The 17,840-nt window shown below is 38.7% G+C and overlaps 1 protein-coding gene across 2 annotated transcripts in view; it reads right to left on the reverse strand.

The window, feature by feature from the left end:
• Positions 1-3,864: 3,864 nt before the first annotated feature.
• mybpc3 (myosin binding protein C3) overlaps positions 3,865-17,840 on the reverse strand; it is a 39,253-nt gene continuing 25,277 nt past the window's right edge. For both annotated transcript variants that reach the window (XM_074615942.1, XM_074615950.1), the window contains 9 exons: positions 11,681-11,815; positions 10,211-10,378; positions 10,020-10,108; positions 9,103-9,298; positions 8,846-8,985; positions 6,952-7,111; positions 6,722-6,858; positions 5,758-5,944; positions 3,865-4,306 (listed from right to left, as the gene is read on the reverse strand). In XM_074615942.1, the coding sequence (XP_074472043.1) occupies positions 4,278-4,306; positions 5,758-5,944; positions 6,722-6,858; positions 6,952-7,111; positions 8,846-8,985; positions 9,103-9,298; positions 10,020-10,108; positions 10,211-10,378; positions 11,681-11,815 (1,241 nt within the window). In that variant the 3' untranslated portion in view covers positions 3,865-4,277. The remainder of the gene's footprint in view (positions 4,307-5,757; positions 5,945-6,721; positions 6,859-6,951; positions 7,112-8,845; positions 8,986-9,102; positions 9,299-10,019; positions 10,109-10,210; positions 10,379-11,680; positions 11,816-17,840) is intronic.

Below are 17,840 nucleotides of genomic sequence, written 5' to 3' on the forward strand. Positions count from 1 at the left end.
AACCATTTTCATTTACCTTTGTGTTCAAATTAAAACACTGCAGCAACCGTCGTCTTCATCAAATATTTTATCATATATCTAAAATTATTATACTTTTTACCTTGTTTAAAACTCGTCATTTCACCTTTCTGGTCGAAGCAGCTTTGCCATTTTAAGTCTTAAAGTATGCATGTTAAACTTGGTTGGCTGTAAAAATGAAGTGTTTAATTTCTGCTTTGAAAAATGTTCAAAAAAATGTACGGTTCATCCCTTTGGTCTCGACTGATATAGCTCGACAATTATTTGACGTTTTGCCATGAAATTTTGTACAGACATTCACAGTCCCCAGAGGATGAATCCTAATACTTTGGTGATCGCCTAACTTTTCCTCTAATGTCACAATGAGGTCAAAGTTTACATTTATCCAGTGAAATATCTCAACATGAACTAGACAGATTGGCGAAAACTTTGTACTGATATTCATGGTTCCCAGACGATGTATCTTAATGACTTTGGTGATCCTGTGACTTTTTTTTTTTTTCTAACGCCATTTCTATCTTCAGTTTTGAATGAAATATCTAAAAAATGATTAGATGTCTAAATGATCGTCATGAAATTACATACATGCTAGGGCTGGGCAATATATCGATATTGTATCGATATTGTGATATCAGACTAGATTATATAGGTAAAATATTTAATTGTGATTAATCAAATGATTGTACTTAGTTAATCGCAATTAATGGCACATTTTTTATCTGTTCAAAATGTACCTTAAAGGGAGATTTGTAAAGTATTTAATACTCCCATCAACATGGGAGTGGACAAATATGCTTGCATAACGTGGCAAACTGCAGCCCAACAGGCAGCAACAGCTGTCAGTGTGTCAGTGTGCTGACTTGACTATGACTTGACCCAAACTGTGTGATTATCATAAAGTGGGCATGTCTGTAAAGGGGAGACTCGTGGGTACCCATAGAACCCAATTTCATTCACATATCTTGAGGTCAGAGGTCAAGGGACCCCTTTGGAAATAGCCATGCCAGTTTTCCCTCGCCAAAATTTAGTATAACGTTGGAGCGTTATTTAGCCTTCTTCGTGAAAAGCTAGTATGACATGCTACCAATGGATTCCTTAGGTTTTTGTTTGTTTAATATGATACCAGCATCAATGGTACAGTACCAGTACAAATTAGTGGCGTTAAAACAAATTTACGTTAACGCGTTGTTATTATTGCGTTAAGTTTGACAGCCCTATTATTTATCAAAAGTGTTATTGTGCAAATAGTTTGTAAAAGCACCAATGGTCAACCCTACAATATCGTCGCAATATTGATATCGAGGTATTTGGTGAAAAAATATTGTGATATTTGATTTTCTCGCCCTGTTAGTTTGGCCCAACACAAAACAAATCTTGGAAGAGTTGGATGAGGAGAATCTATGCCTAGAATTTATAAGGTTGTTGTAACGGATGTGATGTAGTTGTCCAGAAATCCTTTCTCCCGGCTCGACGTCCCATCAACTGGCGCATAGCAACATTTTTCAGGAGATTTTTCACGCCACAGCTCTCTGTGAGCTCCATTAACCATCTCTGCAGCTCTGCACAAGCTTTTGTGCAGACGTATAAATTAGGCGTTAGTCTTGTTAAGCTGTTTTCAGCTGGAGTTGCCCATGCAAGGGGTGAATGTTTTGTCTAAACGTGACCTTTCCAAGCCTGTTAGCATGTATAAGATTATTTGTGCCATTCAGTGGAGTTTCCTTTCACTTCCAGTCATGTTGTCCACCGACCACTGCTGGCTCCCTTCACTTGTGTAGTGAGCTGTAACTTGATGATGAGTGAGAAATAACCTCTGGGATTGTATAAAGGAACAAACTGAAGTCCTGTTTAGCTTTGAACTACGTAGCTTTTTCACTTTGTAATTCGTGGATTTTGGTGAAGCCCTGTGTAAAAACACCTGGCAGAAGTGGAGACGCTGTAAGGCATTCGTCATGTTCAGTATGTTAATAGTGGCCTGGTGACATGTACAAAGGCTCGCTGGATGTTTTGCAGCTGTACGTTGAGAGGGCACAGGAAATATTTACATTGAAGGGCATCAAAGGAATAACTGTCGAGTGATGTTACAGCAGCTCCTGCTTGACGAACACCACCATGTGTTCCTCTTCACTCACACATGTCCTCAGTGGTAAAAGGACATTGTAGCTATTCCAGCCCTTCACACACATATCCCTCTGCGGCGTGCACATTAGGCACATGCCTCACACCTCTGGCTTTCACGAGGCTTTGTTACAATAAAACTAAGCCCTCGACAACTCTTGTCAATTCCTCCTCTGGACTTCTGAGTATCAGTGGCATGATCTTTGCATTTTCTGAATACCACGGCTGCTACAGCTACCATGATGGCAATTTTGGGAGCTGGTCTCCACATGAGCACCATAACTGACTACACTGTAGCATAATGCCACTACTTGATAATATCACTTAATGAAATCACTCACTCTTGTGTTTTTGCAGCATTTACTATATATTGGCCTTTGTAAGCACACAAACACAACACTCAGTGAGTATGACGAGATGTAAGATGACTTCAGAAGAGGAAAGTGGTACTAAAACAAAGAGGAGGTGGGCTAAAGAACAGACTGTGATGCTGGTGAAGAGTTTCTCGTGACACATATAACTCTTTCATGGCATACGACTTTTTTAATGACATTTTTTATGAATTACTATGACTTTTTTGACATTTTTTTGGAATGCTATACAATGACTTTATATTGCGACGTTTTTATGACACTATACTATGACGTTTTTTGACATACTATAATATTACTTTTTTTCCACAAATTTTTTTCAAAATACTGTACTATGAAATTTTTTTAACATACTGTACTATGACACCCCCCAGTTGTATCTCTCCAAAGCCCTTGGAGGAGACACTCGTCTCACTCCACTGTCGGGCACCGGGCATCGATATGAGGGTGGGGATCGAACCCTGCTCTGCTGCAGCCAGAACCAGGAACTTAACAACCAAGTCACCAATGCCACAAGCACTCGGGACTGTTCTCCTCGTATATTTCACTTCGTCATTTTAAGTTGGACCTGGAAACAGACTTTGCCACATAAGGATTGAACCCACAACCTCCAGTATTCCAACCAGATATCTACCACACAGAGCTATCTGACCAGACACACTGATATAGTGTTTGATTTTGTATACATACTACACTATGACTTTTTTTCATGAAATGTTTCCACATACTATACTGTGACTTTTTTAAATTTTTTTTACATACTATACAATTACTTTTTTTCGACATACTATACTATGACTTTTTTGTTTTGTTTTTTCCACATACTATACTGACTTTTATATTCTTTCAACTTACTATACTGTGACTTTTATTTTTTCGACTTACTATACAAAGACTTTTTTTGACATACTATACTATGACTTTATTTCGACATACTATACAATTACTTTTTTTAAATAATACAGTATGTTTTCATTTTTTAAAGCATAATATACTAAGACTTTTTTTCCCGAGATACTATACTATGACTTTTTTTTTGACATACTATACTATAGCTTTTTTTTTTTACATACCATTCTATGACTTTTCCCACATTTTTCAACATACTATACTCTGACATTTTTATGACATACTTTACATTGATTTTTTTCCAGACATTTTTCAATATACTATACTATGACTTTTTTCAAAAAGAAATTCGACACACTATACTATGACTTTCTTTATGGCCTAGTATACTAACTTTGTCATGGCATAGAATACTATGACATTTTTAGAAAAGTTTTGTCCACTTCTCTGGACTTCTACGCTGTAGCAAATGCCACCATTTCAAAATATGACTGAATTAAATCACTCACTGTTGTGTTTTTGATGCATTTATATTGTCCGTAAGCACACACAACAAATCCAAACACACCAATACATTTCTTTTGTTCAGCTGAAATAAATGAGACAAGATGAGAAATCATAAACTAATTTCATAAATATTGCCACCTTCATTGACTGTTCTGCATATTACTGGATACCACTATCCATTTATCACTACTCTTAGAAATGGGTGTAGAATTCAGTAATCTAGTGGTACACATGATACTAACACCACAGTGAGTATGACGAGATGCAAGAAGATTTCAGAAGAGGATAGTGATGCAAAAACAAAAAATGATGTGGGCTAAACAGTTTGTGATGCAGGTGAAACATTTTTCGTGACACAAAACAATCAACATGCACGAGACAAATCGATCTTCTCTTCAGTCAGCAGCTTGAACCTCTTTACTTCTTGTCTTCTCTAGGAATTTGAGCTGCAATCCAGTAACATACCGCAAGTCAAGATACAAAGGCCTTGATGAGTTAATTGCACACATTTAAAAGATATAGCAGAATATTCATAAGCAAATACAAACACTATTTTCAACAGTATATCACTACTTGTGGATTTTTTTTTTTAAATCTAAAATCGTATGACATAAACCTGCAATATTTTGTTGTCTTCTAACTTGTTCGCAAACCTATTTACATATTCAGCATACTTGTGTGATTTTTACTCTCTTATCTCTGTTTTTGGTCTCCACCAATGACTGCTTCATGGCATTGTTATGCCATACTATACCAGGACTTTTTTTGGCATAATAGACAAGGTTTTATGGCATTTTATAGTAAGACCCTTTTTTCACAACATTTTCAAAATACTATGCTATGGATTTTCAATGACATTTTTCAACATACTATACTGTGACTTTTTCATGACTTTTTTGCAGACTATGCTATGATTATTTTCATGATATTTGTCGACCTACTATGCTGTGACATTTTCCGACATATCATACAATTCATTTTTATTACATACTATACCAGGACTTATTTCATGACATTTTTCAACATACTATACATAACTTTTTTATGACATACTATACAATAAATTAGAACTATAAGATTATGTACAGATGGTTCGACATACTATACTATGACCTTCCTATGACAGTTTTTGACATTCTATACTATGATTTTTTTCATGACATTTTTCAACATACTATACTGTGACATTTTTAACATACCACAATATAACTTTTTATGTCACACTATACAATGACCTTTTTCAAGGACATTTTCGACATATAATACTATGAACTTTTTTTTTGTATTTTCATGTTGTTTTTTGAAAGTTTTCATCATAATACAGTGACTTCATGACATTTTCGACATACTATACTATGACCTTTTATCACATACTATATTATCACTTTTTGGCATCTTTCGAGATACTATACTATGACTTTTTTCCTGACATTTTTCGACTTTTATACTATGAGTTTTTATGACATTTTTCGACAGTGTTAAGACTTTTTTGGGATTTCTTTTGGTTTTACTGTAAATTCTGCAATTCTTTCAGGGATATTGTTATTTTTCCATGATCACAAACAATTTCTTGGAAATTAGGAAAGTATATAAAATAAAATAAAGCTTTACCCATTTTTACATCACATATTCAATCTGTTTTAGAGATCCCACTACAGGAAAAATAAACGCTTTAATTTAACCTGTTTATTTTTGTTTATTTATTTATTTTTCTATTTTATATTGTCTTTACACTAAATTGTGTTTTTCTTTATAAAAGACTGGCATTCATTTCATGTGGACTTACATGATGAACTTTTGTTATATAATAAGGAGGGGAAGGAGATGAAGTCTCTAAGTGGGTCAGGAAAAAGAGGACATGCATTTCTGTCTCTGCACCACCCAGCAGGATACTTACGGCGGACCTCCACTTTACACTCCACTATGTCTTCTCCGCTGTCGTTGACTGCTTTGCACATATACACTCCTCCATCGAATGTACAGGGCTTACGGATCTCCAGCGTCAGAACACCTTGTTTACTGAGCATCCGGTACTTGGCTTCATTTGAGATGTCCATCTTGTTTTTAAACCAGGTCACTTTGGGCTAACAAGGTAGGACAATGTGTTACAATATGTCAGGTGATACTTTTCACAATCTGCAATACTCTTACAACTGCACAATTACACCATAATATAGTGCTAGTCCAGTAGTAACAACAATAATCACTCGGTTTATCTTGTGGATACTGTTTCATTGAGGATAGGGTGTTTATTACTTGCTACTAATCCACAAATGTCTGCATAAAGAGGTGTGTGTGTATGTGTGTGTGTGTGTGTATGTGTGTGTCTCAGAGGGTTATAAGTATAGGTTTCTGTTGGTTTAGGAGTATTTTGCCTTTGCTTTTATTCTTTATTGTTGCATTTTACTCAGTTATTCTGTATTTTTGAGTAATACAAATATTTAAGCATGACAGTTCATTGTTGTTTCTCAACTGTACGGTTAATAACTCCGGAAAAAGTTGTTAAGTGGACCTTGAATTTGGATTGTTTTGCTATTTTCCAGGTCAGGAGTAAATTTTCGTGTTTAACTTTTAAGCAAACAGAGACGAACAGTCCTAAAAGCGCTCTAAATGAAATCATAACATCTACTGTGATATGGTTGAAAGCTCTGGAAAAAGCTAGAAAAATGACTTTGAGTAGGGATTGTTTTGTCAAAATTTGATTTAAAATTTCTCCCTTTAATTTTCATTACAATACAATTATGCGACTATTACAAAAACTGCATTCATTTGATAACATTTTTGTTTTTTGGTCGTGATTAAATCTGTGATTGAATTTGATCACAAACATCTGTTGCATATTATGTGATGACCCTACTGACCTTTGGCATGCCTCTGACTGAGCAGCTGAGGGTCGTGCTGTATCCTGCTATGATAGACCGGTTCACCAACGGATGTGTGAACTTGGGAGCCTGTGAGAAGTCGAGGTCCTTGTAGGTGGGCGGCTTGTACTCGATACCTGAGTAGACAGACAAGGGATTGTTTTCTTCAGGACATAAAATCAGAACCATAACTGCTTTGTAATAATTACATATGTGCGTTCGGAGCCCACCTGTTTTCTGGATGAAAGCGCTGTCTGTTGTGTTGCAGGGCTCTTCGCTGAGGCCAACCATGTTGGTAGCAAAGACTCGGAAGACGTATTCATTCCCCATGATGAGGTCGGATGCGACGCAATTGGTTCGCCTGTATTGCTCGTAGACTGTAAACCACTCCTTCATAGGAATCACAAACACATGTTTCAGAATCTTTTTTTTTTCAATTCAATATACAGTAGAGTTTATGTTGTACAGGTAGGTAATGGAAAATGTGAATAAATGATTGGAGTAACAGCTACAGTACAGCACATGAGCGGTCAGCAGCCCTTTACAACACCGTCTCTATGTGTATTAGTCCTACATACATGTTTACAACTACATTTTACAACACTTTCTGTATCTAGTTGGAGGGCTGGATTAACTTCCCTGAAAGCTGGACCTGATGATGTAAATATAAAATGTATTAACTGTGAAATTGTACACTTTACCTGGCTTGTACGCCAAGCACTATAAATGAAATATTTGTGTAAATACAGTATGTAGTGAGAAATGGGGTAAGGTTGATGGTGAGCTGAGTGGGGAGCTGTAAATAGGGAGCTCATTTATTTATTTCTCTCTCTTATATATATATAAAACAACTTAGTAATAATATAAAGGCAGAATAAGGTTAATCAAATCAGATTTCCTTATTTCAGTCATAAAGACTTACATTCATTGACACAGTTTAAATTGAATCCGCTGTTTATTCACCGAGACTAATCAAATTTGCCGATTAAAATAAAGCAAACAACATCATACATAATATTCTGGAGACATCACTGATTTGATTTCAAAATTCCTTCATAATGTACCTCAAACTAAAGAGTTGTGTAATTGCTCACAGTTTAAATGTATCTGTTTAGGTACAAGAATGAAACAGGATATGGGGCAGATTTTAACAGCATCAGCTGTTATCTCTGGCATGTAACAGGTACACAGTGCATTGTTATTGGTAACATGATAATCAGCATCCCTGAGCTTTCTATAAAGAGATGCAAGTGAAATTAATTTGATCTAATAATGACTACAGTGAAACATGAACTGTCAGCCGAGCCGGGCAGGAGAACAAGGGCCTCGCGTCACCGTACGGACAATCCGCACCAGGTCAAGGCTACGAGGATAAGATTAGGACATTCCTGGCCGACATCGTTGCTGGCAGCTCGAGGTGGAGGACGGTGCCAGTTGGAGGTCCTGCCAACAGGCCCATAATGCATCGCTCCTGGCCCACAGAGGAGACTGTGTGCTCAGCATTGGCTGATTACAGTTTATGTGTCACAAGGGAGGCTAAAATATCCTTCTGTGTCCATGCAGCATTCAGCCTCACACATGTACAGGCACACTCATTCATGTCAACAGAAAGGGACGTTTGCGAATGTGCTACAAATGTCCACTCAGTTCCAAGTAACCGTGACCTGACTTGACGCTGGAATTAGGCTAGGATCAAAATACTTTCAAATGAATTGGGTTGAGTAGTGTCAATATGTCTAATATTATAGTGGACATTGTGCTTTTTGAGGCAACACGTTAAGGGAAAATGTAATTTATTGCTACTCATTTCAACTGCAGCTGCTCATTATTTGGTGGCGCAACATGCTAACATCAACATTTGGATTTAAAAAAAAAATCTATTCATCTAAATTTGGTTCGAGTAGGTTTTGAAACCACCCTGTTCAGCTCAGGTCCAAAGATCTCTAATATCATATGAACATAAATCCGTAAAACGGTTTCTTCTGCCTAATTGCTGTAAAGTGATTTAATTAGCATAACAATTGCCTACCATCAACATATGACGCTTGTATTCATCTTCATTTGAATGTAATCTAAAAACAGATGTAAGCTTTGCTGCTAGCACCCGAGGGTGTAGAGTCTCACCATGGTCTTCTTGTCAGCTTTCTGAATGTTGTAACCGGTTATTTCACAGTTACCGTCGTCCTTCGGCGGCTTCCACTCGAGTGCCACATTGAAGCCCCAGACTTCCATGATCTTCAGTGCCTTCGGGGGCCCTGGGAGATCTACAAAGGAGAAATATGAATTGTGAGTAACCGCCCACTGCAGAGAGTATTTATTCCTAATAATAATTCCCTAGTTAATACCAACAGCCAGCTCTCAATGTGTTCAGTCCTGCTTACCAACAACCTGCAGTGTGATACTGGCTGTGTCTTCAATGTTCTCAATCTGGACTTGGAGATCGTACTTCCCTGAGTGTTTTCTCTCCGTCTTGCGGATGAAGAGGATCGTATCCACATCGCTGTTCCTCACACTAGCGAACATGGGGCTCAGAGGCTCCCCGTCTTTGCTCCATGTGACCTTTGGCCTGGGCTTTCCCTGTTTCCCAGAAAAGACAAAGAAAGGGTTTCATTTCAGGAATGCGTCCGGTCACAAAATACAGATAATTTTTCGAGGAAACATTGTCGTGGAAAAGTGTCTGTAGTCACTACACCACATCGGAAAACAGCCTTTTCTGTGGCGCCACCTTCAGAGCAAACTTTACATTTTTTACCCCACTGCTGGTCAGGATCTAACAATAATGAAGGTGCCTTTTGAGTTTTCATATAGATACAGATATGACAATATATACAATGAGAGTGTAGACAGTTTTTGTCGAGCAACGTAACATTACATTAACCGTGATAGAAAATTTTAGCCAAATTGTCGACCCCTACGGTTACAACCAATCGTACTGTTCCTCTTTTGATGTTTTTGAAGTCATATATCAAAAACACAACAAGACATGTTCTTGGCAGCACGTATACATAAAAAGCCAGAAGAATGACATGCATCGAAACATTATATATGCATCCACATCATTTCAGTTAATATATTTAATATATTTTGTAGCAGATAGCAGAAGAAAGAAAAGATCATTATTTTTCTGCATCTCGCAGACATACCGGAGTTACTGGTTAATTTTGTTTCGTATGTGAATAGCAACTCAGTCTTTGAGCATCGTTCATGTTTCACTCTGCTGTTTACACTGTATAAAGACATAAGTAAAGCATCTTAGTGTTTGAATTATGATTTAGTAAAGGTATACAGTATACTGCACCTGGAACTGAATCACAACGTTGACATTTTCTCCAACTTTCTTAATGAGGGTCTGGCGGAGATATCTGGGGAGCCAAATTTTAGGGCGTTCTGTGAAAGAAGGGTGAGTTTAGGTGAAATGTTTGGCTATATGACATGTATTGGTCCAAACTGAAGGAGCAGAAAGCTTTCAATCTATATATAAATACTCACGCATTATCTCTCTGATGGTGACGGGCTGAGCCAGACAGCAGGGAGCGCTGGGTCCCGCCATGTTGTAGGCCCGCACACGGAACTGCAGCTTGTCTCCGGTGGTGAGATTTTTGATGACCAATGATGTCCGGTCAGTCAGACCCTGAAGGGCGGGTATCCATTCATCCGCTGTGACCAGGAAACACACAGTTTGTGACAGCAAATAACATTCACATATAACTATAACTTCAGTCATTACAAAGGTTAATGTGATAATATAGTCACCATGCTGACGGCCTAGAACACGTGTCAAACTCAAGGCCCACCGACCCCATATCAGATTACGTTATCAACACATTTTGGCCCATCCTACATCATCAAAGATCTTTTTTTTATTATTAAAGGCCCCACACAGCCGCTGAGTTGTCATATTCAGGCTTGTGAAACAGGCTATATGAGACTTGTAGACATATGGGCAAGAACAAAATTAAAGATTCATTATTTTTCATCAGGACGTATTTTGTTTAATTAATTGCCCCACGCAACCACTGAGTTGTCACATTCAGGCCTGTGAAACAGGTCGCTGTGAGTTGGCTGTTTGGTAGCCTACTTTTAAAAATGTAATAAGAATGTATTATTTTGCTTGACTACATGCTAAGCAACTTTTTGTTGACTTTTTTAGGGCTTTATGTGGACTAAATTGTATGTGTGATGGCTATATGGGACACGCAACAATATACTCAAAATTTTATTTTATTCATTCATTTATTTATTTATTCATTGATTGATTGATTAAATAAAAGCATGTCAAAAAACTACATATGTCCGGCCCTTGATTTGATTCTCATTTCTCAGTGTGGCTCATGCATTCGTCTAAACTGACACGTTGAAAAAAACATGAGAACACTAAACTTTCATGCTTGTTGCATTTATTTTGTCCTGACTGGTTTCTCTTAGCTGAAAGACTGTGAGGTTTCAGATTCATTGAAAGACTTGCTCCTTTTAGCTTGTTGCTTACGTCATGTGACGGTAAAACAACATTAATTGACCAGTTAAAATCACTGCATTGTAAATTGAATCATAGTGGCATACATATTTTGGCCAAATGCTGTATTTCAATGAACCACTGTCTGTTTTTAAGGTTTTCTTTTTTTAAAGATTGCTTTAGTTGTATTTTTTTTGCCTTTATTAGATAGCTGTTATAGAGGCAGACAGGAAACAAAGTGAGAGAGAGGGGGATGACATTAGGCAACAGGGGATGTTGCAATTGTATGGTATACACCTTAACCATTCGGCTAGAGATTTTCCCCTCCTTCCCCTAACTGACACTAGTTTTTGGTAATCTGACTGTCCTGTTTAGACATTTGGAGAGCACAGTTCATGCTCTTCACTTTGATTAAACTGATTGGTGTATATAATCTTCGACTGTATATTATGCTATAAAAATCGCTCCTTATCAAAAGCATGCGGGCGGTTGGCTCCAGCACTTACTGCCCTCCTTGCAGTACTCAACCCCATAACCCTCGAGTTCAGCTGAGCCGATCCTCTCAGGCGGCCGCCACTTCAGCGAGATGGAAGTATCACTGATGTCGTCAATGCTGAGTCCGGTGGGCTCACTTGTGGGGGCTGAGAGAGAGGCAGAGGGCAGATAAATGGCTCCGTTAGTCAGTTAAGAGCATTACTGAAATAAATGAACAAGTGGACGAACCTGATCGGGAATTATCAAATTATGTAAAGTAACAAAAACTGCATCAAGTTGTTTTAAGGTAGAATGAGCAGCATGAACACGTACTTCTTACTTCCAATTGAACTTACTTACCTTTGGGCAACAGGAATACTACCACACAATGATAAGAGCAAGAAAATGGATGGATGGATTTAATTGACTAAGAGTGATGTAAATGATCACATAACAGACGGCTTGATCCTGGCAATAGTCCTTATTCATATACCAGCAAAGACAGTATCAATTTCAATATCAGATATTTGTGGTTGTGTTATCAGTTATCAAAACAGCCTGTAAGCCGGCAAACGTCATCCCGGGAAAGATGAGCAGTCTGACTGACCTGGAGTTCACAGCAGGGCTGAAGTCTAAGTGGCTGCTGTACTCTCTGTCCCACAGGGATGAAATGACATGATTTAAGTTTGTATTAAAGGACTTTGTTTTATCAGCTACTTCCCACGCAGTGCTTTCACCACAGAAGTGCCAAAAGCAAACAACCAGTGTGACAACAGGTTTTAGCTGCAGAGACTAAAAAGGCCTTGTTTTCAAGTAAAAAAACAAATGAAGAAAGAAATGTTATGATTGCAGTGTCTAGTATTGAGATTTAGGATCTCTACTGTCATTTATAATCTTACTATGGATCAGGAGGTAGAGCGGTCCTCCACTAATCTTCGATCCCTGGCCCCTGCAGTCTACATATCAAAGTATCCTTGGGCAAGATACTGATGGCACCTTGTATGGTATCCTCTGTCACCATATGAATGACTATGTTTAGATGCACACTAGTATTCCTCTATTATTCAAAATTTGATAAGGGTCATTCCGTTTATTCCCGAATCGAGCATTTTCCGATTCAGACATGTGGGATATGCCGATATTATTCTGTTTTTTGGAGCATTCTTTGGACATATATACAGCGCATTCGGAATATGCTTCTCAATTGGGGTTTTCACAGCAGTTTGCGACACACTCTGTGCGTTGTACACAAACCAACTAGCCGACAGTTTGCAGAGATGCATGCCCAAAAGAAAAGCCCACATTTCTGGTCGTAAGGAGAAACATACCTACTTTTAAACATTATGAAAGACTTGGATATCAACAGGGTTTGGGTAGGGCTGTCAATTGCAAGATTATCCGTGACTAATCGTGATTAGTCGCAAATGAATCACACATTTTTTATCTGTTCAAAATGTACCTTAAAGGGAGATTTGTCAAGTATTTAATACTCTCATCAACATGGGAGTGGGCAAATAAGCTGCTTTATGCAAATCTATGTATATATTTATTATTAGAAATCAATTAACAACACAAAACAATGACATATATTGTCCAGAAACCCTCACAGGTACTGCATTCAGCATAAGAAATATGCTCAAATCATAACATGACAAACTGCAGCCCAACAGGCAACAACAGCTGTCAGTGTGTCAGTGTGCTGACTTGACTATGACTTGCCCCAAACTGCATGTGATTATCATAAAGTGGGCATGTCTGTAAAGGGGAGACTCGTGGGTACCCATAGAACCCATTTTCATTCACATATCTTGAGGTCTGAGGTCAAGGAACCCCTTTGAAAATGGCCATGCCTGTTTTTCCTAGCCAAAATTTAGCGTAAGTTTGGAGCGTTATTTGGCCTCCTTCCCAACAAGCTAGTATGACATGGCATTAACGCGTTATTATCACGTTAACTTTGACAGCCCTAGATTTTGGATATGCACAAATATCGTAATGCTGACCTTTTTAAGAAGGTGGTTGAAGGAATGAAAGAGGAAGGGTGTGTTTGCACGGTCCAACGTGTCCGCCACCGGTTACGTTAATCGGAGTATGCACGGCTGAATGTAAACGGGAATATTAGTGGAATATTCATTTTCATTAGCCATGTAAACAACTTAGTAGAAATATAGTCTTTTCAGAATAAGGGCAAAAAAAATGAAATATTTTGTGCATGTAAACGTTGTCAATGTGTGAATGGCTGAATACTGGCTTGTGTTGTGTTGCTTTTCTAGTCTTAGCGACCACTCAAAGTGCTATATAAATGCAGTCCATCCATTTACTTGTGTCTATTGTAAAACTGTACGTCAGGAGGAATTATATATATATGACAATAACCTGATATTTTCAGGTGGAATTTCATTTCATTCTCACTGTGCAATATCATTTTCCACTTGTGCAATTTTGTTAATAGTCTGTTTATTGTCAATACTGTATATACTGCTCCTATTTTTAAACTTCCTTCTATTTAAATGGTTCATATTTTGTTACACTTTGTTTAGCTCTTTTTTTACTGTGTTAGCTGATGCATCTTGTTTTTTGCACTATCCCCTTTGCTGCTGTACACTGCAAATCTCCCCACTGTGGGACTAATAAAGGAATATCCTATCTTATCTTATCTTATCTTATCTTATCTTATCTTATAACGGAGTGGGAGAAAAGACGCATAATTGACTGCTAATAGAGGTAAATAATGGTCATAGATTACAAAATGCCCATTTATTTATTTTTTTGTTTGAGACTGAAGATAAACTAATTTAGTAGTTTTAAATTGTAAAGAGTAATTCTTGATGACACATTGAAAATGTCACTACTGATTCATTATATTAAACATTTAGCAGCTGGAGCAGTGACCTCCACCAGCAAGTAGATTCATACAATGTTGTGTATCACTGCCATGACATCTCAAATATACAATATCAGCTACTATCACTGGATGATGTATGATCATTTTTGGGTACGTAACAAACACATATTATGACTACTTGTGCATGATGAAGTGTACAAGTGAAATGGCAACAGAGAAGAACATCTCTTCATCTCTACGAGGTAACATTTAGTCCACCATATATTGTTGTTGCAACAACTTGTTGACAACATGAGGACTGACTGAAAGGTGATGAATTTTAGTTGTGGCCTTGTCGTCACTAAGGACTCTACGTCACAGGTCACAGGTTAAGTATTCAGTGCAAGCAAAGAATGGGAATGCCTGTCAGATGTCAAGGGTATTCTTTTGTGTACAAAGTCACAGCAGCAGGGGTTGTTTCAAAAGTGTCTCAAGGTGGTCCGGACAAAAGGTGCAGAGTGCAGCGCAAAAATATCATCATCAACGGCGAGATGACTTTACCGTGCTTAACACTTTCAAACATGTACACCACTGAAAAATGAGAGGTTGGAATATGCAGCCAATTTTCCCATTACTGTCATACACGCATAAACAAAATGAAGTTTCCTATTTCTAAAAACCTACGATAATGCAACGTCTCAAAATGAATAAGTCCTACTACCAACAGGTTCCGGCTCTGGCTCTGGTTCAGCAGCAGGAACGGGCTCCGTGGGGGTCACCTCGGTGCTCTCCTCTGCTGGGAGACCATTTTCTGTTGACGGGACATCCTCTGCTGGTGGCGTCCCATCCTCAGCTGGAGCTCCCTCTTCCCCACTGGGAGCTGCCTCTGCAGGGGCTTCTGGTGGTGGTTCACTACTGGCTTCTGGTTCCTGTTCTACCACAGGAGGTGGAGGTTTCTCGGGCTTGCTGGCTTCAACCTCTGCTGGTGCCTCCACTGGAGCAGGTTTCTCTTCTTCCACTGGCTTCTTCTCAGCCGTCTTTGGAAGTTTAGGCTTTGTCATCCTCTCTCAGTGTGTAGCAGTCCTGCCGCTGATTGAAGCTGGTGGTTGTAAAGTACGTGTTCGCCTCTTCTGCCAGATGCCTGGCTCTAACCTATGCTCTCGTTCGCTCTCGCTCACACATATAGTCTTGACAACAATGCTTCCTCTGGAGCCTCCACAGTTGCGTGAACGCCTCTGTGTTAAGCAGCTGGTCCTAGCAGAGCCTAGTGCTTCCATGCCATTATTTATAGAGAGGGATGCCATGGATAGTTTCCTAATCGGCAGTCTTACAAGCAAGTGGCCATCTGGATACAATGATGTTCCCTCTTAAATCAACAAGTGGAGAACAAGATGCTAGTTAAAAAATCAACGATAGATTAGGAGACAATCCCCTGCTTTATAGGATACTGTCAGCATAGTGAGGTAGGACATCTTACTAGACTGGTCTCAGACCTCTGGATCGCCACACACATCTCTTCATTGTTCAGCAATTCATATGGAAGGAAGTGAAACAAGGAAGTGTTTTTAAGTTCGGTCCTAACATGAAGAATGTCCATGTGTTGTTGTATATTTACTGGTGCCGGCTGCATAGCATACTTTCCTTGACATACAGTAAATATTACTCTACACGAGAAATCTACAAAAGAGCATCATAAACAAGAAAGTCAACTCCGTAAAGACGTACAGTAGAGCCTGAGTATGCGATCAATAGTGGATGTAAACTCCTCATTGAAAAGGACTTAAAGCCGACTTGGCTTCGAATCTTAAGTATTTCTCTACATCATTTAATATTCATGGCTAAATAAGCAACAATTAAAGTTTATAAAACATCTTTAGGTATTATTTAATAAGAGTTTAGCACTTAAAACATTTAATCTGCTTCATCAGGACTGTGAGTGTGCTTTGATCAGATTTGATTGATGGATTGACGAAACAACGCACCAACTGCAGAAAAGCGTAAGCCTCCTAGTTTGACAGTGTCTTCAACAATCCAGTGTGAGTTTATTCACAGCTAGGGTCCACATATTTCAATTTCATTAGACAAATCATTTGCAAGTGATCATGTCATGTATAATATTTGTTCAGGGCTGTTTACATGGATGCAATGCTGTGAATACTATAGAGAGGAAAAGTTATTTGGACTGCATGCACTGCACTCATAAACTTTTCCAGTAGCTAAAATGCCTATTATTCACCCATGCATGCTCAAAAACTGATGGCAGTGGAGCAATCATAGGAGGCGATCTCCACTTTATACATCAAAACCGGTTTACAGGTTTTGATGTATAAAGTCAAACCTGTTTACAGGTTTTGTGGAGGAGCCTACTACTGCATATGTGAAAAAAACTGTATAAAGCCTTTTGTGACTCCAGAGGGAGCTGTGTGAAGAGAATTTGCCTCAAGTGATGTCACTCGAGTCAGCATCAGTTGGGGCTGAAGACTACAAGGTTGAAAATGGAAAAAAAAAAAGGTCTGGTGATATGGTGTTAGAAAGAAGTGAGCTTACCAGACCTCTGTAGCCAGCTCCTCATCTCTGCTTGAGGCTAGCATCTAGCGGCTCGGGGATACATTAACCGCTACCAGCAAAACACACCTGAATCTCCGACCGAGCTGTCGGCGGCCAAGTTGCATTGTGGATATTGTAGGCGCCAGGATTTGACAACAAAGAAGAATGCATGGAATAAAAAACATAATAGCTCTGGTTGTGCTGCATCAATTTTTATCCTTTTTGTTTTACTGTTGACTGAGAGTCTGACAATGTTATGCTGTATATGAGCGCAATAATAAAGTGATGCTCTTTGACACCCCATTGCTGCAAATACACACTCTCAGAAGCACGTGGCTAATTATTATGCAGAATAACATCATCGGACCTTCTCATCTCGTTGCCTTGAATGCCTTCGTTGGTTGGATTGGTTAGGTTTAGGCATGAGGAGTGAGATTAGTTTAGGGTAAGAATATCAGGGTAAGCCAACCAGAGTAGGGTGGGTAATTAGCCATGTGCTTCTGTACGGGATAATGGGGTTATTGGGTTTTCAGAATAATGGCTTGTGGGAACAATGACATGGCACTTCTTGCTCAAGGACACTTCAACATACGGACAGGAGGAGCCGAGGATCGAATCACCAACCCTGTTCTTCCTGAGTCACAGCGGCCCTGCTGACTTTGGTGTGTTATTTCCTCATCATCTGGTCCATGTGGTGATGTAAAGGACACTCATGACTGACACAACTCAGAAATGACCCGTGGATCAGGGCCTCATATGATCATGTGGTCGTATTTGCAACCTACTGTATATTTTTGTTACACCGACAATCCACAGACTACTTG

Source organism: Sebastes fasciatus, chromosome 2, assembly GCF_043250625.1.
Source record: "Sebastes fasciatus isolate fSebFas1 chromosome 2, fSebFas1.pri, whole genome shotgun sequence".
NCBI lineage: Eukaryota > Metazoa > Chordata > Actinopteri > Perciformes > Sebastidae > Sebastes > Sebastes fasciatus.